General features: G+C 41.5%; 1 protein-coding gene across 3 annotated transcripts in view; it reads left to right on the top strand.

The window, feature by feature from the left end:
* EIF2AK3 (eukaryotic translation initiation factor 2 alpha kinase 3) overlaps positions 1 to 20,815 on the top strand; it is a 64,707-nt gene extending 43,892 nt beyond the window's left edge. The window contains exons 9-17 of one of the 3 annotated variants that reach the window (XR_010601642.1): positions 404 to 624; positions 997 to 1,106; positions 2,675 to 2,797; positions 7,283 to 7,432; positions 8,217 to 10,523; positions 14,465 to 14,632; positions 15,440 to 15,541; positions 18,412 to 18,474; positions 19,648 to 20,815. Coding sequence is in view for 2 of the 3 variants with exons in the window: in XM_008169718.4 (XP_008167940.3) it covers positions 404 to 624; positions 997 to 1,106; positions 2,675 to 2,797; positions 7,283 to 7,432; positions 8,217 to 8,994; positions 14,465 to 14,632; positions 15,440 to 15,541; positions 18,412 to 18,474; positions 19,648 to 19,824 (1,892 nt within the window). In the remaining variant the exon portion in view is untranslated. The remainder of the gene's footprint in view (positions 1 to 403; positions 625 to 996; positions 1,107 to 2,674; positions 2,798 to 7,282; positions 7,433 to 8,216; positions 10,524 to 14,464; positions 14,633 to 15,439; positions 15,542 to 18,411; positions 18,475 to 19,647) is intronic. The other 2 variants (XM_008169718.4, XM_042855587.2) reach the window with 2 other exon arrangements.
* The last annotated feature ends 791 nt before the right edge of the window (positions 20,816 to 21,606 follow it).

The raw sequence follows: 21,606 nt of genomic DNA, 5'->3' as shown, positions 1-21,606 counted from the left end.
GTATTGTCCAAATGTTGGTTATGTCTTTGGAGGTTTGATATTGGAGTATAAAGCTTTGTATGTGAAAAACGTCATGCATTGAAGTCTTTAAGCACGTATGGTTCTGGAGTTCATTAACTTTGTAGGAGAGACCCTGCTTGCTGTGGAGTTTGACTTTGGATAATTGAATTTGTATAGAAGTCTGGTCATTTAAATTTGATCAGTATTACAAAAATCTCTTAAACTTTAGCCATGTGGAAGCAATCAGTGTGCTGTTTTTTGTAAGTAACCACATCTCTTGAAAGATCAACTTCTGGTGCAGTATTTCACATCTGTGAGGACAGACACGTTTGTCCAATAATAGAACTGCTTGATAGGTTGGGATAAACAAACTTAGTTTTTGTTTTTTGTTTTTTAAACAAAGACAATGGTTACTATTTACCATACTACAAAAGAGAGCGGAACAAACGCAGCACCCAGATCAGTGTTAGGTTTGTTGACAATATGAACTACAAGAATATCCGCAAAAAGGATCCGGTTCTGCTTTTGCATTGGTGGAAAGAAATAGTTGGCACCATCTTATTCTGCATTGTAGCAACAACTTACATCGTCCGCAAGCTCTTCCATCCCCATCCTCACAACAGAGTAAGTATTTTGTTTAATCCTGTTGCTTAATCAAATCAGTTTGAAAAGTATTAAAATCCTATTCAGGGTTTTTTCTATTGGTTTCCAGACTCACATGTGCAAGTATAAGTAGTTGACAGACCTTAAATTATTAAAGAAATTGTGGGAATGAAAACCTGCATTGATTTTTGAACTGATTTTGAAAGCTGTTGACTGCTATGCGGGATTTACTTAGCAGCTACGGAAAGTAAATTACATTGCTTTACCTGTTTTTGTAATCTTTGGAAATCTTTATATTGAAATGATTTCGTCTCCTAATTTGACAATATCAACTAGTTTCAAATTTATTTAGTTTTGTAAAGGTTTTTTTGTGTTTTCTGTGATCCTTGTCAGCAGCGGAAGGAATCTGAAACACAGTGTCCGACTGACAGTAAATATGAATCTGTTAGTGGAGAGGTTAAAGATAACAGCTGGAATGACAAGTGCTCTGGATATGTGTCAAGGTGAGAGATCAAAGTATTCTCAGTTCAACAAAATACATAAAGTGTCTTAGTGTGCGAACTAGTTCTGTCTAGAAAAGCAGGCTAGTGATCTTAACCACTTTTAAAAGCTTGGTTATTCTTAACTACTTTAATTTTTTTGTTACACATGAAAATTGACAACCAATAGTCTAAGGCCTTATCTCACTGCAGATAAGGTCACTCTAAACAATCTTTCGGAGATCATGTGACCAGTTGCATGTGTTTATTGGACTAATGTTATCTGTGCTCATGTGGAGTGATAAAATAACCCTTGAGATCCTCAGTGTTTACCTCCTCTATTGCTGTGTTCGTGAATAAAGTTGGGGGAGAACTGAAGATGACACTTCACATGTGGAAGAAGGGGAGAGAGTGTTTAATGCTATAAGCAATTCCGCTGTTGACATGAGGATGTTGTTTGGAAAGGGGATGCATATAGGATCATGTCATCTGTAGATTGGAGAAAATATAGAGAAAGGGAAATAAGAGATTGAACTGGAGGTATTCCAGTAATGTCACTACCTAGTAAAGGTAGGAATTGAAGTGTTTAAAATAATATGAGGATGGAGTAAAGGGAATGATTGTATCTAAAAGGAGATGCTTTTAGGAAAAATGGCATAATAAATGGATAGTTTGAGGAGAACCTGAAGCAAAAGAGGTTTTGAGGAAATGGGCTGCCCTTGAGAGAGACTAGTCTCTCGGAGTTAAAAATGAAAAATACCACCTTGGTTATATGACAAAGTGGTAAAGCTATGTTTATTGGGATGAAAACTTACCCTTAGTTTGTCTTCACTCCAAAACTAAAAGTGTTATTAACTTGGATTAAAATAGCAGTGAAGACAGCAATGTGGCTTTTAACTTGGGTTAGCCGCTCAAGTTAAAGCGTATATAGGATCCTGGAATTGAATTTGAGCTGCTACCCCAGGTTAAAAGATGAGTTTAAATAAATAGGTAATCTCCATATATTTATATTTATCTCATAGAAGTGGAAGGGACCCTGAAAGGTCATTGAGTCCAGCCCCCTGCCTTCACTAGCAGGACCAATTTTGCCCCAGATTCCCTAAGTGGCCCCCTCAAGGATTGAACTCACAACTCCGGGTTTAGCAGGCCAATGCTCAAACCACTGAGCTATCCCTACACTCCCCCACCCGTTTTCACTGCTGTTGTAATCTGGGTTAGCGAACATAGATTAAGAACACCTTGTTGTTTTGTTTTTTGTTATGTTTTTTTACTGTGAAGACACACTTTTTTAAATGTCCATAATCTTTATATTAAGCACACATGCCTTATTGTGTAAAGGTTGTATAATTTGTATTACAGTCGCACCTACAGGCTGCAGCAGAGATTGGGATTGTGCTAGGCACTGTACAAGCACATAATAACAGTTCCCTGTCCCTAAAGAATTTATAATCTAAATAGACAAGGCAAAACGTGACAGGGGAAATGAAGAAACAGAGGTGAAATGACTTGCCCAAGGGTGCACAGCAGGTCATAGCTTAGACAGAAATAATTGACATTCAAAATGTTAATAATTAGTAAAAATTTTTGTCCAGGTATCTAACAGATTTTGAACCAATTCAATGTATGGGTCGAGGAGGATTTGGAGTTGTTTTCGAAGCCAGAAACAAAGTAGATGACTGCAACTATGCTATCAAAAGGATCCGTCTACCTAATAGGTAATGAATGAGCTTATTTATAGTTAGAAAAGATAATTTATTATGGGGTGCAGTCTTGCAGTTAATTATTTGCTGTTGAACTGATACCCTAACATCAGTAGGTTAGGATGAGTGATGCACTTTTTTTTTTTTTTAATTTGAGGTTTTCCTGGTGTCAAGTGGTTGACAAACTTAACCACAGCAGAGTGGTGGCCCCTTTTCACTCAAGCTGTTTAATGCTGTCAGGGCATAATTTTGCAATGGGATGTTCAAGAAGATGCCAGTGCTGAGTAGGAATTCTCTTAGGTTCCATGAGGAGTGGAAACTGGACCTCTTATTATTTGCAGCACTATTAATTTGCTTTTCCCCCTCCACTCCTACCTCTTTTCCTTCTCTTTTCTTCCCTCACTCTCCCACTTTGTTCTATCCAACCTTTTCATTTTCTAGTTCCACAACCCTTGCCTTTCTTTCAGCCTTAGGTGGTCAAGCCAAGCTACTGAATTGCCTTACACAGAGCTTGCAGAACTTCCTTTTAGTGTGAGATGAGAGACTGCTTCTGGAAATCTCGAATTAGGGCTTATGTCTACACTACAAACTGTGGTCGATGCAATTTACGTTGGCATACAACTGCCAAAGTTTGTATGTCACTCGGGCGCATGCGTACTTGGCTGCTTGCAGCGGTGCTGCTCATATTCACCAGGAGTGCTTGTGTCGATGTAACGTGCTATGCATCACGGGTAGGTATCCCAGTGCCATGCTCTGCCATCTAGCGCAATGCCCTTTGAGACATTTTCGCACTATTTTGTGAGATAGTAATGCGTTATCCAGGGATCTCTGGAGGAAGGAATCAAGTTCCCAGCATGCAGCTTTCTGCATTCCATAATGTCATCCTTATCATAATTTTCGTGCCTTTAAAAAAAAAAAAAATCCACAAACCCCTACAGCACTGTTTGGGGTCTGCAATCTCTGACAGAAGCCTGAAGCCTGCAGAGCTCTGCATTATTCTCTTGAAAGTTTCAAATACAGAGGACATGATTCTCCTGTATTTGCACATCCTCGGGAAGTTTTGCAACAATGAGGGACATGAGGATTTCTTCAAGGATGATTTGCTGAGGGATATAGTGAAAAACAATTCAAGGTTGTTGATGAAGTTCATGGAGCTGCTGCAGACATTGAAGTGCCACTTCTGGGCCTGAGAAACAAGCACAGACTGAGGGGATTGCATCAAAATCCAGGGCTGACACAATGAGCAGTGGGTGCAAAACTTTTGGATGCAAAAGGCCACATTCCTGGATCTGTGTGCTGAGCAGGCCCTCGCCCTTGAGTACACAGACACCAGAATAAGAGCTGCATTGACCATGGAGAAGCAGGTGACAATCTCACTCTGAACGCTTGCAATGCTGGATTGCTACCAGTCAGTGCTACCATTTTGGAATTGGGAAAACTCACAATGAGGGGTGTTATCATGCAAGTGTGAAGGGCCATAATCGTCTCCTACTGCACATCACTGTGTCCTGCACATTGCTCAGAGCCATAGTGGATGGATTTGCAGCAGTGGGGTTCCCAAACTGCAGTGGGGCGATAGCACATATATCCCTAGTTGGGCACCAGCCCACCTTGCCACAGAGTACATCAACACAAAGGGCTGCTTTTCTGTGGTTAATCTGTGGTTTTCTTTTGGTGGATCATCAGGGACGCTTCACCAATATCAATGTGGGCTGGCCAGGGAGGGTGCTTGATGCTCACGTCTTTAAGACCTTTGCAGATTTTGAAGTGCCAGTAGTGATCCCGGGGGACCCAACTTACACCTTGCTCACGAAGCTGTATGCCGGCCACCTCAACAGCTCCAAGGAAAGATTTAACTACTAGCTCAGCAGGTGTAGAATCACTCAATGTGCTTTTTGGTAGATGGAAGAGACGCTGGCCATGTTTACTTGCTAATTTGGAGCTCCGTGAGAAAAATATCGTGCTGGTTATGATTATAGCTGCCTGCTGCGTCCTGCATAATATCTGTGAGGAAAAGGGAGGAAAACTGTTGCCAAGGTGGAGAGCTGAGATGGAGTGGCTGGGCACTGACTTTGAGCAGCCAGATGAAAGGCCACTTAAAGAACCCGACTGGAACTGTGCGCTTGAGGGAGGCTTTGAAAGAGCACTTTAATGGTCAGACACAGTTGTATTCTCTGCTGGACTGTTTTCAGCCTGGAGCTTTGGGTGCTGCTAAGAATTATCGTGCTTGCTGTACGTTTATAAATATGAGTGGGTGTTTTCCTGAGCCTATGAATTAGAGACATCCCCGTGTACATAAACAGAGTGCTCCGTCTGGCCTTCCCTCCTAACCCAATGGGGGAATAAAAAGCGGGTGCCAACTCTGGCTCTCTTTGTTGTACCTCTACCTCTTCTCATATGAGTAAAAACAATGACCGGTCGATATCTGTGTCTTGTTAACTTGGGGAATGGCCAGGTACCACCTTTAATTTTAAACATAAGGAAAAACGCATGCACACGTTTACCTGAGTTCTCTTCCCCATTGTCCTGCTTATCTGCACTCGCCTGATGGGACTGGCTAGACTGTGGTGGAGTCTCAAATAGGTCCTGGCTCGTGGCATCATTGGAGCCTCCTGCCCAGCTTCTCCCGTCCTCCTCCTCTCTTCCTCCTCACTGTTCATGGCCAGGGTATCTGTCTTGGGTTCCTCTGAGATATCCTTGGTGGTCTGCAGGGTGCTGGTGAGGATTCTGACGAGTATGGCATGCAGCTCCCTGTAAAAAATGGCAAGTCTGCAGCTCAGCACAGCCTGATCGTTGTTCTCCCTGGCTTTGTAGGATGCCTGGCACGGTCCTTTGATTTCCCGCAGCACTGCTGCTGATCCCTGTTTGTAACCCTTTGGCTGCATCCCCTGTGGAATCTTTTTGTAGATACAGCCTCTTCTCCCCACAGGCTCAGGAGAGCCAGTACCTCTTGCTACTCCAGGCAGGAGCATGTCTAGTGTGCGTAGTTGGCATGGTTGTTTGGGCAGTTGCACACAGCAAGGGAGAGCTGCAGGGTGTACTCGTCGAAGTGGGCTATCAGAAAAGGCATTTCAAATATATGTGGGGAGTTTTAAAGAGGGCTTCTGGTATCTGATACCTGGGCAGTCATGTTTACCATTGTGATCTTAGCAGTTGCTCTTTCAGGGCATTATGGGACAGCAACTGGAGAACTGTTAGGCTCAACACAGGTCACACAGTGTCTACACTTGCACTGTGTCGACCTCAGCAGGTTGGCCTGGCTCCATGCCATTCGGAGAAGTGGTTGTACTGCATCTACTGTAACAGGTCGCTTACGTTGGTGGGAGACCAATTGGAAAGTAGATGCATGCTCAAATACACCTCTACCTCGATGTAACACTGTCCTTGGGAGCCAAAAAACCTTACCGCGTTATATCAAACTTGCTTTGATCCGCTGGAGTGCGCAGCCCCGCCCCCCCCAGAATACTGCTTTACCGCATGCTATCTGAATTCGTGTTATATCAGGTCGCGTTATATCGGGGTAGAGGTGTAAGTCAACTTGCGTCACACTAATGTTGTAGTGTATCCCAGGCCTAGAACAGAAGCAGCCCTGCTGGAAGGGAGAAGGAGCTAAGCTATTAAACCTGTTTTCTTCGTAAATGTTAAGTGAGTGAGTTTCACTCGTAGGTTAAGGTTTTGTTCAGAAAATTTGTGCAAGTATCTGAATTTTACCCTGTCGTACAGGTAGCTGTTGAATGAAACAATTGTAACTTGACTTTAGTTAGTCTCCTAAAGAGATTTTGCACTTAGCCCAGTAACTAGGACACTGGTCAGGGAATCATAGGCCTGAGTTCTATTCCCTATTTGCCATGTTTTCCCCATTGGTAAAATCTGGATAAACTACTCTCTTGTAAAGCCCTATCTGTGTATGATGCTCTATAAATGCTAATTAAAGTATTATGCAGCATAACTAACTTTCTAGATTCTTTACTGTAATTAAAGGTTGTATTTTTCTGCTGTTCCTGTAGGAGTTAAGTGGGGCAATGACTCTAAACACAGACACTTCTATATGTTACAGTTTAAAGTCCTTGATGCTCGAATAGTTTGACATAAACTGAATTGAATTTTATCCTGCAAAACCTTAATTTCCTTTCAGTTTAGTTTTTGTGTATCTAAGGGTCCTCTGTGTACTTGAGGATACTCCTTCTAACCCTTTCCCCACCTCTAGAGAATGACTGAGAACAGAATGAGATGAAAAGTCTCGCCTTTTATGTTGCTCCTTCTGAATTGAAAGCGAGATCTCTGAGTGGGTGTGCTCATAACTGCTGAACTTGCAATATCTATAGCACTCTTAACTGCAGGGAGAGAGGCTGAGGAATTCAAGATAGATCACGTCTGTGCAGAGTAATACCAATAGGCCAACTCATACTAGTCTGGCTTTGGTTAAATTTCAGTGCTTAAATCCTCTTCAGATATGCCTGAGTAAGACTGCTGCATGTGATATCTTTTGTTTAATCCTAGGGAATTGGCTCGTGAAAAGGTGATGCGAGAAGTTAAAGCATTAGCTAAACTTGAGCACCCAGGTATTGTTCGATATTTCAATGCGTGGCTGGAAGCACCACCTGAGAGATGGCAGGAAAAAATGGATGAACTGTGGATAAAAGACGAAAGGTAACATACAGTTTCTGTATCTTTTGAAAGTGGTGTGTTTGGTGATTGGGATGGGAAGGCTGATGTATTCAAGAAGTATAGAGACCAGCCAGTATAAACAGGCTTATACATTTTTAAACTAAAGTTGATGGACTTAATTAGCAATGTACAAATATGTTGCATCTCGTTTAAAATGTTTCTCTTAGCCTGTGTTCTCTAGCCTTTTAATAAAATTCTGTTTTGTGCCTATGGGAGATTCTACAGTACTTGGTTTGACTTTTGCACTTGGGCCTTGGTGTGATTAGAATTTTCTTATTTTGCTACAATGTAATTTTAAACTTCACAACCCTGGCTTCAGTTTCCAAACTGAATACAAAAGCATCTTTTAATCACAATGTCAAGGGATAGTCTACCAGTTTAACCCCTTCTGTGCTACAGTAAAAGCATAATTATGCACAATGAACACTGAGATACTGCCTGCTAAACTTTTTCATTTCATTATATGACCTCTGTATTTTCATTAGGTGCATTTCAGATTTTTGATTAATATGGACTTTCTAGTGTATTGCGAGCATAGAGGGAAAAACAATGCTATCAGTAATAAATCTAAATAATAAAGGATCCTGATTGTTAATGATAACTCTGCTTGTGTTTGGTAATTTATTACTATGACATGCTTTACTTTGCACTAGCAAAGCTAATAGAGATCTTGCTAGATCCCCTTAAATGATCCATATTATCTGCAGACAATGCATTTAGGATTAAACACAATTCTGGAGTATTAATCTGACTTTCCTTTTTTTAGTACTGATTGGCCGCTCAGTTCTCCCAGTCCGATGGACGTTCCATCATTCAAAATTAGAACAGAGCCATTCTCTACCAAGGAGCACATTGAAGTTATTGCTACATCACCACAGAGGGTTAAGTCTTTCTCTGTGGGGATAGCTTGTGGCCAGTCCGATTCATCAGAGAGCCAACTTTTTCCAGTGGAGTTCTCTGCCACTGACAACCGGGACTTGAACCAGTCAGCAGATCTGATGTTAAACCTGCAGGACAGTGTCCTGACAGACTGTGATATAGAGGACAGTACTGTTGATGAGACTGATCCAGGCCACTCCGTTGAACTTTGTCCTCCAACTGTGCCTGGTGTACGGCTGAGAGAGAGGACCTCTTCCTCCATTGTATTTGAGGATTCTGGCTGCGATAATACTTCCAGTAAGGAAGGTAACAGAAGTGATGCTTCCCATGACTACTGCCATTTTGAGGAAAAAGCAACAAGTGCAAAAGGATTTGGGAATAGGAAATCTCCTTCAGGAAGCTCTCTGTCTGTTTCTCCTCCAAGGCCAACAAGTTTAAGTCTGGATCTTTCTAAAAATATTGCAGAAAAAGTCAAACCCACCTCGCCAAAAGTATACCTCTATATCCAGATGCAGCTGTGCAGGAAGGAAAACCTCAAAGACTGGATGAACAGAAGATGCACGATAGAGGAGCGGGAAAGAGCAGAGTGTCTGCAGATATTCCTGCAGATAGCTGAGGCAGTTCAGTTTCTTCATGGTAAAGGCCTAATGCACAGGGACCTCAAGGTTTGTATTGATAAGGAACACTACCCAGATCTTACCCCTTTGACTATCCAGCATGATCTGGTGTGCATCACTAGAAGCCTGGAGCTCCTGAACTGTAAACCTAGTTGTGTCTCTAACTCACTGTGTGTCCTTGGGCAGGTGTCCTTTCTTTCCTTCTGTGGCCTTGTCTTTGCGGCAGTGTTAGTGCAAGTTATGTGCATTCCAGTTATCTGCTCTTGACTTAACCTGGCTCAAGTGAGAACAGTCACACTGCAAAACAACGCGTGGGTAGCACTGAGTGTATTAACAGCATGGAGTAGCTGAGTCCCCACTACATTATTAGCTTGAGCTTCAGCACCTCTTGAGCTTCATCCCACGCCCCCAGAATAATTTGCCTATCTCAAGTTTAAAGCACCACTTTAATCTAGCTTGAGGTTTTTTGTGTGTATGGGATAAAGTGAGGGATAGCACTTGCATTATACCTCAAACTAAGGCTGCAGTGAAGCCAAACCCTGTGTCTTTTCCACATTAAGGTAGTAGACAGCATCTTCTACCTCGACGGGATGTTGTGAGGGTTAGTTAATGTTTGCACAGTGCTTTGGAAATACACTTGTCCAGGTGGGGTAAATATTACCATTACTTATGGCTATGAAGATTTCCCAACTATAGGATTATTCCTACCAGGCACAGTTAAGGTGCATTCATTATGACATCCTTTAGTTCACTCTGTTTCCAGTGGAGTTACTTTATGGTAGCATGCACCTTAGGTGGTGGTTGTGCTAGAGGCCATAGTTACTTTCCATTCTGAAATCAGTTCTACAATTCAAAGTGAACCAGCTAATACTGGTATCTCTCTTCTTCCTTTTGCTGTGGTGATACTGCCTAGGAACTCTGGTTATCGAAGGTAAAAAGTGCTGTCATTCCAGAATTGAAAATTAAACTACTCGCAGTTGAAGTCGTGGACCAATGCCAAAACCTAAGTACAACTGGTCTGAGGGTTGTAATGACTTTATAATGTCTGATATCTATTAAAACATCAGGACTAGAAGTGAATGCTGTTCGCCATGGGGAAGCTGTTGTAGTGTTTGTTTCTAGTTCTGATGGTTTGAGATATTGAGGTCATAAATTAAAATTGCATCATTCTGATTGTCATTGTACCTTTTCCCCCTTTACTTAAATTCTGACCTGATGTTAGTGGCTGCTAGCATTAGAATCACTGTTGTACACCATCAGTATGTGCTGATGAATATCGAAACTTAGATACTATTTATACTTCACTGTCGCTGCTTCTCCCAATGAATTCTGAGAAACTGAGTCCCATGCTGTTGCTGATGTCCGAGGTAGTTCCTGTTTGGTTGAGGAGCGGTCATTGCCCAATTAATTGGAGTAAATATTGAACTTGGAAGAACAAGATAAAGTCCACTCTTCCCCCCACATTTATCTGAAATGTTATAGCTCCTCAAACATGGAAACCGTAACTATTTGACATCAACTGAAACACACAGACTGTGCTGGGGAAGGCAGCCATCACAGGTACAAAGAATGTTAAGGTTTCTGAAACTAACATTTTACAGAGTTCAAAATGAGATACAACAGCAAAAATATGCCAGAGTTAGAAACACTTGGAACCAGTCCAACTATTTTTGGAACCAGCAAACTTTTTGCTATTGATTTTTGAACCAAGAATCAGAAATTTTAATCCCTGAGAAACGGAACAGAAGGATAATTTTCAGATTCTTTAATTGTAAACATATTGGTACCTGGCCCCACACATGGAAAAAATGTTGTTAAAACACAATAGTAATAATAATACTATGGGTATCTTATAGCTTTCCCAGAGCCTTTCATTGGGATCAGCGGCTTAAACTGGTTCTCCAGTACAAAGGTGCTGAGGTGGTTCTTTGAGTGCTTGCTCATGTCCATTCCATTGTAGATGTGTGTGCTCACCACATGCTAGTGACAGAAGTTTTTCCTTCAGTGGAATCCATAGGGGACCGGCTCTGGGGCCCACTGGAGTGGCACATATATGCCATGGTATAAGGGGCGCTGCCAGCTCCCCACACCCTCAGTTTCTTCTTGCCGGAAACTCCGACAGTGGGGAAGAAGGGCAGGTCATGGAATGGACATGAGCAACACATCTCAAAGAACACCAGTTGCGGAACAGGTAACTGTCTTTCCTATAGATCTTCAGTTAGAGCTCTGACCTTCTAAACTAGCAGTTGTGAGTTAGAATCTTGCAAGGGCCTCCTCAAAGTTTTACACACACTGGCAAGGAGGTGGATAAGATGCTCTAAATTTCTCCCCTTTCTAAATTCTTGCTTAGTAGGTATTCCCTTGAATGAACAACAGTCTTTATTGAGTGTCCAAAAAAAGTGTCTAAAAATCTGTATCTTGCAGCTACGATATTCGGATGCTGTTTTAGGAGGGAAGCTTATTTGTTTTTCTTGGTAGAATCAACAAGCTGGTTCATTCACTTTTCTGTGGTTCTTGAAACTTACTGGAACACATCTTTACCTAATTCTGTGGTTTGTCCAATATAATAAGAGGTTGTTCGTACCATTTTAGTAAGTAACCACACTTCATTAACTGCGTAGTTCCAGGATTGTTCATTATAAATACAGGTATTTAAGGCTCTCGCTGATCAGAGCTGGCCTCATTTCAAGGTAAAAGGAATTTATGCTATTCCCTCAACCAATGAGAGATGTCACACTTGGATTTCATTGGAAGGGAATGAGCAACATGAACATAAAACTGTCTGGTTTTCATTATAATACCTTTTCAAGCTCATTCTGGCATCTGACACCAAAAGAGAAAAGAGGTCTCACTTTATGGGACAAATTGCAGGCAGAGTTCCCGAACCAGGCAGTAGTTTTCCAGAAAGGCAGTTTGCTCCATTGCTAACATGAAAAAAGCATACTACTGAGAACTTCATCTTGTTCAAAAAATGCTTTAGAAAAGTTGTCTGAGTGATGGCCACATCCCTCTAAAGTTTCCTTTTGACCTGTTACCTTACATCAGAGAGTCTACTGCTTGATCTTTTTCCTCTCAGGAAGTTATTCTTCCTTGTTTACTCATTGGCTTGTTTTTGCTGCCATTTGTAATGTTTGCAAGTTCCAGATCTCCTTGATTGCTTGAAGCTATAGGCTAGGTAAAGGGAAAGAGGATTGAAAGAAAAATATCTGTTCTTGGGGGTCCAATTCCCCTGCTTTTTAGAATCCCTTACTCTCCCTATCCATAACACTTTCTTCCTTTTTCATTGTCTTGGAGGAGGAAGTGTGATCTTGTCTGTAAACTGGAGACAACCTGAGGCTATGGTATCTAAATCACTAGTGGAGGAATCTGTGCCCAGCAGACTAGTTCCATACTAGTCTGAAATAGGTATTTTGATATCCAACCTACAGGAAGAGAAGGTTGGGGAAGGGAGAGTTTTTATTCATTTCAGTTGGGAGGTGTTCATACACTGGTGATGAGGGCCATAGAAATACCTTTTATAGAGATTTTTGAGGATGTTCTACATTTACAAGGTGGTAATTATACGGCATTGAAACTCTCAAGGGCAAGGTATTCATTTTAGGAAATTCTTGTAGGAAACAAGCCCTGAGGCTGAGTTTACCAGCCCCGGGAGTGATTATTACTGAATTAACAAGGCACTCCCTGTCTATAGATTTATACCATGTTCAGCTGAGAGCTGCTATCTAAGCGTTTAACACTCAAGTCAACCGACTTTGCTTTCACTCATCCCTCTCCCCCACACCATGGGCAGGTGGCAATGGTGGCAAAGCCAAGGTAGTGAGTTGTGCTTTGGAGATGATGGTGGTCAGGTTTGTAACCGTTCTTTACTCTTGTGGAAAAGCATTCCAAAGCTCCAGCTCTGCCAAGAAAGTTCTGTTCCCTGCTCCATGGTTAACGGACAATAAACATGTCTTGTGTCCTCTCACCCATGCACCTCTCTGTGCTCTGGTGATGAATTCTGAGGGGCGTAGACTTCCTCAACTCCCTCTAGCCACCTCTTCACCTAGCCCCATTCCTAATATCTCCTCTATCCCTGCTTCTTCTGGCCCCTTCTTAAAGTCCACCCTTCCTCCACTAAAATAACTCCTTTCATGTGTTTAATACCTGGGGTAGTGGGAGGGTAGACAGCCGCATCTGTTGTGGGCATGTCAGTAGGAAGTCTGAGGGCATTGACCAAACAGAATAGAGACTTGCATTACATCATTTAGAAATAACCATCATTATACAGATGCTCTTTTCTGTGTGCAGCAGTGTGTGTGTGTGTGTGTGTGTGTGTGTGTGTGTGTGTGTGTGTGAGGTCGTTATGGGTCAGTAGCTCTTGCTAGTGATTGTGTTTTCGGGCAGTTAGTAAGCTGGGGCTGAGACTAGTTCACTACTACATTCATAAACCATAAAAATATTCGATTTTAAATCGGGATTTACCTTTTTGTTCCATTGTGGATATACTGGTCTGGCTTTCTAGCAGTTAGATCAGCATAGTATCGGTAGGAAAGCATGGACTTAATTCTCAGCGTTCCGTTATGTTTATAATGTAATGTTGTGATTAAGAGTGGTACTGCAGTCTGGGTCAAAACTACTCAGAGAGTGTGGTCTGCAGGTCAGATCAGGGGACGGAGTGAGCACGACAGACGTCCATTCCTGACCCAGCCACTGATTTGTGACTTAATTCCCAACCCAGCCATGTGATCAAGGGGGGATCAGGAACCTCTCTGTGACTCAGGCTATGTCTACACTGCACATCAATGAAGGCCGCGTTTAGGGTATGTCAAGCTACATGCTGCAGTGAAAAGCAGGCTCTGTCCACACCGTGGCATGTAGCTACATGTCAGTGAAAGGCTCTGGCAGGGAGGAGACAGTTCCCTGCTGCATTCCACCTGCCAGAGCCTTTTCCCCACCGCCAGAGTACTTCTCTGTGGCGGGGAAAGGCTCCAGCAGCAGGGAGGCAGCAGGAGACTCCTCCACTGCTAAAAATAGCAATGTAGGCAGGGAGACACTGCTTGGGTGAGTAGAGACCGTATTGGATATATACCCAGGTACATACCCACAGACTTCAGGCATGTCTTTACTCGTGTAAGCAGTGCTTCACCATCTACACCCTGCAGGGGGGTGTCCCATGTAGGCACACTACATGCTGCCAAAAAGTGTGCCGTGTAGATGCACCTTGAGTTGCTCCACTCTTACTCTAGGAGTGTTTCCCTCATAGAGGTGTTGACAATAGATATGTAAAGCGTGTTCAACCCTCTACAGGGAGGCAGTAGCCAACCATTGTCCGTTAAAGGGATTTAAAGAAAGTGAGACTTCCGTTAATGCTGAATGCTCTTTGCCAGGGTAGCCGGGATTCTCAGTTAAGTAAATTGATCTTTATTTTGCAGTTCACCTTTAATATCGTCTGCCTGAATGAATTGTTGTAAATAGGGAGGTGAAGGCTTTTGTTTCATGTTTGTAATTCTTTTTTTCTCTCATCTGATTGGTTTTCCAGCCTTCCAATATATTTTTCACAATGGATGATATAGTAAAGGTTGGGGACTTCGGCCTGGTAACTGCTATGGACCAAGATGAGGAGGAAGAATCTGTTCTTACTCCAATGCCAGCTTATGCCAGACACACAGGACAAGTTGGGACCAAACTTTACATGAGCCCAGAACAGGTGAGGTTTTTCTCTTGCACGATGCAGTGTTGTGAATGGATTTAATTCTGTTCTTGAAAAAAGATGTAATATCTTTTTAAAGTTTGTTTAATTTATTTCTGCCTATCAGAAAAGTATTGAGTGGTCAGGATCAATTTCATGCCTTGCATGTGTATACTCAGATATTGGGGTTATCAAGAACTGGAGTTCGGCATCCACTTGTGTACATACATGCCTGTACACACCTTTCCAGGACTGACTTATGTGAACCCAGGTGATGGAGTTCACGCAAGCTTTTTTTTAAAAGTCCAACTGCACATGCAGGTGTTGGTGCTGGAAAAGTGCATATGCGAAATTGGGTGAGTACACGTGGAAGCCATGTTGAGGCCCCACTGAAAATCTAGCTAGGAATTGAAGGAATAATGACCTTATTCCTGGCAATATATAGCAGATTCCCAGGATGCAGGACCTTGATCTGTTTTTTAGTTTGGAGGATTATAACTTGATGTGATCAGAGTTCTGTTCGGGTTCTTATGCTGTGCCCATCAAAGTAAAATTTCAGTATGAACTGAAATCTGATATTGGTATTTTCAGTGTTACTTTAAAAAAATTACTTGTAAAACTTGTTCAATTATGCTTCTAAGGAAAGACCATTACTGTTAGAACCTGAATATAGTGCCGGACAAATCACCCTCTTCAGCCCTGTAAAGAACTGATTGTGTGCATTTAACTTAACGGGGTTTTGTGTGTTCCATAGTGATTTCAAATGCACTGATAAATACTGTCAGAACACTCCAAGTAACATGAACCTGATCTTGCATTTTCCAGATTTATGGGAACACGTATTCACACAAAGTGGATATCTTCTCTCTGGGACTGATTCTGTTTGAGCTGCTTTACCCCTTTAATACTCAGATGGAGCGGGTTAGGGTAGGTATGCTCTTGTGCAAAAATACTAATCTCAATTCCACCATTTCTGTATATAATGTACTGTATGAAAGTGCCTTACCAGATATTTGTATGAGATTATTATGATATAGCAGTAAGACATGCCAGAGTTGGTTGCAGTGTAATAAAGAATTGTTTCTGTGTCGCCCACGAATCTGAGTGACATGGAGCAGTATGCAGGACTTGTACAGTAGAGCAAATATGGGCAACTTAATTATGAGGCCATAATTTCTTCATTTCTAAAGCCATCTAAGGGAAGCTATAGAACTAGAATGTACCAGAACCCAGAGATCTCATTACAGCTTTGTAGTTGAAACCCAATTCTTGGATTCATTTTCTATATGTCACCCTTCTTCCTTTCACCCCTTCCACTCTCTCTTTTCTTCTCCTCCCCTTCCTCCAAAACACCCAGGGAAGGTTCCTGCTGCTTTTCCCTGCTTTTGAAGTCCAGTCAGAGTAGACTTCCTGACCTTAAAGCAGCCTTGCCTACTTCTCCAGCAATTGGGTGACTCTCGTTGTTCACGTGTTGCATTAGCCATGAATCGGGGAGAGGTTAATGGTTTTTCCTGCTACGTTCTGTTATATCGTAATTCCCACTTAAGTGTTCTGTTAGGAAAGTCTGATTTAGAAAAATGTATATAGATCCTTCCTTGCTCCTTGAGAATTCATTCACAGCAGAAAAACGAGGGCCAGGGAAGGAGCCTTGCCTGCACTTGGTGAATAATCTTCTGTGTAGGAGAGGACAAGTGGTTGTGTTTCCACCAAGGTTAGTTATTGACACGAATGGTGGATTTAAATTCTTTGTGAAGTGGACTGTTTTGGGGTAGTTCAAGTTTTGTCTCCCAGCCCTTTCCACTGAACATAAGTCTGGCCTGAAAGCATCTCTCCTAATGCAGTATTGCACTCCACTGAGTACGGCGTCTTAATAGCTGTGGGGTTTTATAATCTATATGAACATGCCCCCAGGAGAGCAAGGGTAATTGCTTAACTTGAGTCACTTGTCGCCAAAACCACTTCTAATTCTGCTTTTCCACTGTGAAATAGTAACATTAAATTTACTGGAACACATTTCCCCCCCTCCCACCCCCAACCCCAGAACACTTTCCTTCTCATTCTCAGGCAAGAAGCCCATAAAATAAGTAAGATCATTGTCTGTCCACTTTCTGCCATGGATGCAGAAGCAAACCTGTCAGTCAAGGGAACAGGACCCTAAATCACACTGTATCCAGAGTGCTACCTCCAGGGGCTTGTCTGTACAACGATTTCATTCATGGAAAGCCAGGGCGTAAATCTGCAGTGCACCAGCAGTAGGTCAAAGCACCCTACAGAACTGGCAGCAGGAGCCCCATGGACCCTTGGTGCACGGCAGGCTGGGGTGCTGTAGATTTACACCCTGACTTGCCATGCAGTGAGTGGCTGTTTGGACAAGCCCCATGAGTCTATGGCTAATCAGAAGAGAACTCTTGTTTTTTGTTTTCACTGTATTTTCTTTGTGTGTGTGTGTGTGTGACACCCTTGACTTCAGCTAATCCTGCTCAGGATGGCATTTTAGCTAATCCTGTGCTCACTTCCTCCCACTCACCTGTCATGCTGGTAAGGAAGGGCTGTTCAACGGGCTCTTTGAACTAGCCATGATTGAGCACTAGTAGCCAAAAATAAGAGCCCTCTCCCTGACTCTTAGCTAGACAGTAGTGCCTTACCCCCAATAAAACCTGGGCAACAGACAAGGAACTGAAAGCTTAGGATTCAGAGCATGAGTCACTTCTGGCCCTTCCTCAGACCAAAGCAGCAGGGCTCAGGCAGATGTGGGGCTGTGGCAGTGCAAGATACTTCTAAATTAGAACACCAAATGCTGATCTACTTAGTCCTACAAAGAGAGCAGGATTCTTCAGACGACACCCTGCTTAATCCCAAGATTTCAGTGCCCTTTTTCCATGAAACTGTTTTTCCTGGCCGAGTTAGAACGGCAGTCACCGCCCGGCAGTATGACTCATCAGGGGTTTAGACTTCTCGGTTCCCGGATAATATTTGACTGACTTTAAGCTTCAGATTTTGTGTCCAAATTGCTGCAAATGGGGCCCTTTTTTAACAAAGTCAAATGCAAAGCATCTCCTGTTTCTAAGGCATGCTCAAATGGGTCATGGATTAGTACTGGAAATTAGGCAATTTAAATTCATTATTAGCTGCAGCAGCGTAGTGATTTGTAACTATAGTTGACTGGGGAAAATATTTCCACTAGAGGGAGCCAACACATTTGGTATGAAGTGAACATGGACTGTAAGGAGATGGGTTATGTTGCACAAAGGCAACTAAGTTTCTAATGAATTATAACTATAATTCTAATGAATTATAAAACTTGTAATCTGTTCATTAGTCAATAGGTATGAAGTAGGTATGAGTATCCATTTGGCTTTCTAAGATCTTTAGCCAGTCATCTTAATCTTGAGTGTCCTAGGTGTAATACAGACGATTCCAAGTGTTCGTAGCAGTACACTGTCCATAATACTGCTCTGTTGACAGTATTAGGCTGGGCCAGAAAAGCATTACTATGGGGAAGTGGCTGGGTTTCTTAGCGTTACAAACCCCGAACTCTTCTGTCATGTCTGTGAGTGCAAACTCTGCCCCATGGGAAGCAGCGACTTGAATTTTTGTTTAAGTGCATCGTCATTCTAACCAATGACATAAGTCTTAATAAATGCTACAGTTTCTCTCTTGTTCATCAGCAGTATTAAAAGTATTGTGCAGGACTGATTTGCGTGCATAGTGCAGTTTTGTTAAGTTTGTATCTTAACTTTGAGAACAATAATTAAATGGACAAGATGTTTAATGACCTCTTTTTAATATTGTTACAGACATTAAGTGACGTAAGAAGTTTGACGTTTCCACCTTTGTTTACTCAGAAATATGCACAGGAGGTAAATCTATTTGATCTTAGTTCTATATTACAAAGTAACTGGAATGTCAAGTGGCAAAGACAAGTGAAGTAGTCTTAGCTATTCTGGTTTTTAACCAAATTCCTATTTCAGGTACTTTACTGTGCCTCTGAAATAAGGAGTAGTCATTTTTAAATCACACTGCTATAACCTGTACACTGATACCATTTGCCCCACATAGTCTAATTGCTATGAGTTGAAAATAATATGGTTTTGCTAATGTAGGAGCATGCACTTTACATAATCTCTTTTTCCATCCTCGTGTTTTAAATCCATATTCGTAATGCAGGAAACAGTCCTAGATAAGTGAGACAGGGGCTGCACATGAATTCACACACACACACCCTTGGGAACCAATAATAAGAGTTAGATCTCTTTAAGGGGAAAATTGTGTAAGCAAAAATATATCATGGGGCATGACATGCCATATTTTGGGGTTGTCAAATCTATGTCCCTCTAAAGTAGTTGGATAACTTCAGAGGAAGAGGGTCCTAATTTGCAAAACCCCTTCATGAGAAATTGTGAGTCTCTCATTTCCAGTTTCTTTTCTGGCTGCTTCAGCCCTGTACTCAGACTAGATCAGCCTCCTTCAGCCTGACTTCTACAGGTGTGGTGTGCTGTGAGTACTGAGCTGAAGTGAGATTAAAGGTGCTTTATTTCTCTAAAGGTACAATAAATATTTAGTTTTAACTATTTAAAATATTTATTCAATATGTATCTACCTATATTATGCTTTGACACACTGGAGTTTCCCTTTAAGACTAGCTATCAGTAGTTTCTTAAATCTAGGGATTGAGTGCATGCTTAAGGGAAACTTGGCACAAGATTTGTAGAGTTTGTAAATGTGCAATTATTATTTTTCCCCTTTTGCTTTATTAAAAGATCTTGGGCCAGATTTGACTAGACAAGTGGGCCTTTAATCCTTTAGACATAAGGGTCAATCTGATGCCACTGTGCATCCAGATTTCAGGCCTTTTATGTACTCCCAACCACTGTGCCAAAGGATTAATGAACAAATTGCTAGAAAAGCATTTTGGGGTGTCTTCTAGTTGTTCATGCATCTAAAACTAAAGCTAGAACATTAAATGACACTGCCATTTGAAAATAGTTTTGTTGTCTGAAATGTCACATAGCACATCATTTGTTTTCTTCTAGTACACTATGGTAAAACACATGCTCTCTCCAAGTCCCACTGAAAGACCAGAGGCAGAAGACATCATAGAAAACCCTTTATTTGAAGACTTAGAACTCCCAGCAAAATCACTGCTTAGGCAGAGGTCACGGACAATGAGTTCCTCTGGAATTAAGCATTCAAGACAACCAAGCAAATAATTGGGCACAATTATCCTGAGTATACTCCACACGTCTCAAAGTGATTATTCAGCAGGCCGGAACCTCTGTCACGTAATGTTGATCTCTGAAACAGTTGTTCTCTGTTTCTCAAGTTATGTAGAAAACACGTTGGATGGAGCTCAGTTAATCTTGTTCGCTATTGTTAGATGACCCGATGAAAGCCAGTAACTAAACTTTTTGCATTCCATTGCTCTTTCTACCTTGATCTTCATAGGTTGGTTGGTCCAGCACACTGCTTACATTTTGTTAGCTGTCGGGGGAAACTGGAGAGATCTGTTATATGTAAATAGAATTAAAATGCTGTATTTTTATAGAATAAATTAGTCTCTAAACCTGATGAATATATTCCCTGATCACTTGCTTTCTGGAGAAATGAAGGTGATCTTGAAACTTTGAAAAATCATGACTCCATTTTTGTCCCTGGTGGGTAAACTGGGAATCTGCACTATTTTTAAAGTAAAAGTATCACAGGTGTACATATGATCACTATTCATAGCCTGTCTTTAGAAGAACTGGTGGATTGTATTTCCACACCATAGTAGATTTTAGGGAATGTGTTTTGTACTAGCAAGCCTGTAGAGGGCAAAAGGAGGTTTTTGTCCCCCGTTCCCGCTCCCCAAAAAAGGTTATAGATATTGTTATGAAGAGCCATAGTAAGAAATTAAGCATATATCAAAATCTTGAAATTCTGGAATTTTTAAACCTAATTAAGTCATAAGTCTATTATGTAATACTGTAGATTTGTACTTTTCTAAATCAAGTGTAGGCGTTTGTGTAATCTGCTAATTTAACTGCCTAATACGAAGCTTTTACTGTTCATTGTAAATATGTTTTTTTATTTATAAAATGCAGAATCAATCCATTTGGGTTGGTGGTGTACAGAATGCACTTACTACAATTGTGAAGTGCATTAATTATTGTGACTTCTTTCAAGTCTAAATGATTTAATAAAGTTTTTTATTTAAAGCTTTATAGTTGCTTTTCTTCAAAAACAAAAACTATACACAATAAGCAACCCTGATGGCACGTTTACATGGGCTGAAGAGGATAGAAAAGCCAGTCCTCCAATTTGTTTTACTTTTGAGCCAAGTTCAGTTTTATAGTCTGCACTGTGACAAGTCTGATTCTTACTAACTTATAAGACTGAGGTGGGATTTTCAACTGTGCTAAAATACCGGTTGATGGAGGGGCCACACGAGAAGGAGACAGACACCAAGACTTTCTCTTAGGAGAATTAACTTTTGTCCTGAAATTTCTGAAGACTGGTCTTAGTCTAGAGATGAATGTATTGGGGAAGTTTTTGAAGAAAATATTTTTAGTTTTCTTGGGGGGGAGAGAAATAATTTTAATACTAAACATTTTTTTGTGTTGGTGCTTTTGTTCTGCACTCCAGTAACTCACAGGCTTATCAGATATCTTTTGAAGTCCTAGTCCTTGATGAGGACTTTTTTCATCTCTGTAACCCCCTCCCTATTCCACAAAATGTGCTTCTAGTTAAGACCTCTGAGTGAGTCAGGTTGGTATACTATAGACCATAGGAGTGTCAAAGATCTGTCACTGAATCCAATTGACTGCAGCATCTGACTGAAGTGCAATTTTATGTCATTGGTAACAGTAGGCTCTAAGGATATGTCTTCACTGCAATTAAACATTTGCAGCTGGTTCATATCAACTGACTTGGACTCACTGGGCTTGGGCTGTAGGGCTGTAAAATTGTGGTGTAGACATTTGGACTTGGGCTGGAGCCCAGGCTCTGGGACC

The sequence above is a fragment of the Chrysemys picta genome, chromosome 5 (assembly GCF_011386835.1).
Source record: "Chrysemys picta bellii isolate R12L10 chromosome 5, ASM1138683v2, whole genome shotgun sequence".
NCBI classification, from domain to species: Eukaryota; Metazoa; Chordata; order Testudines; family Emydidae; genus Chrysemys; species Chrysemys picta.
The sequence above is the reverse complement of the archived record's forward strand: the minus strand, read 5'-3'. Positions and strand labels throughout refer to the sequence as shown.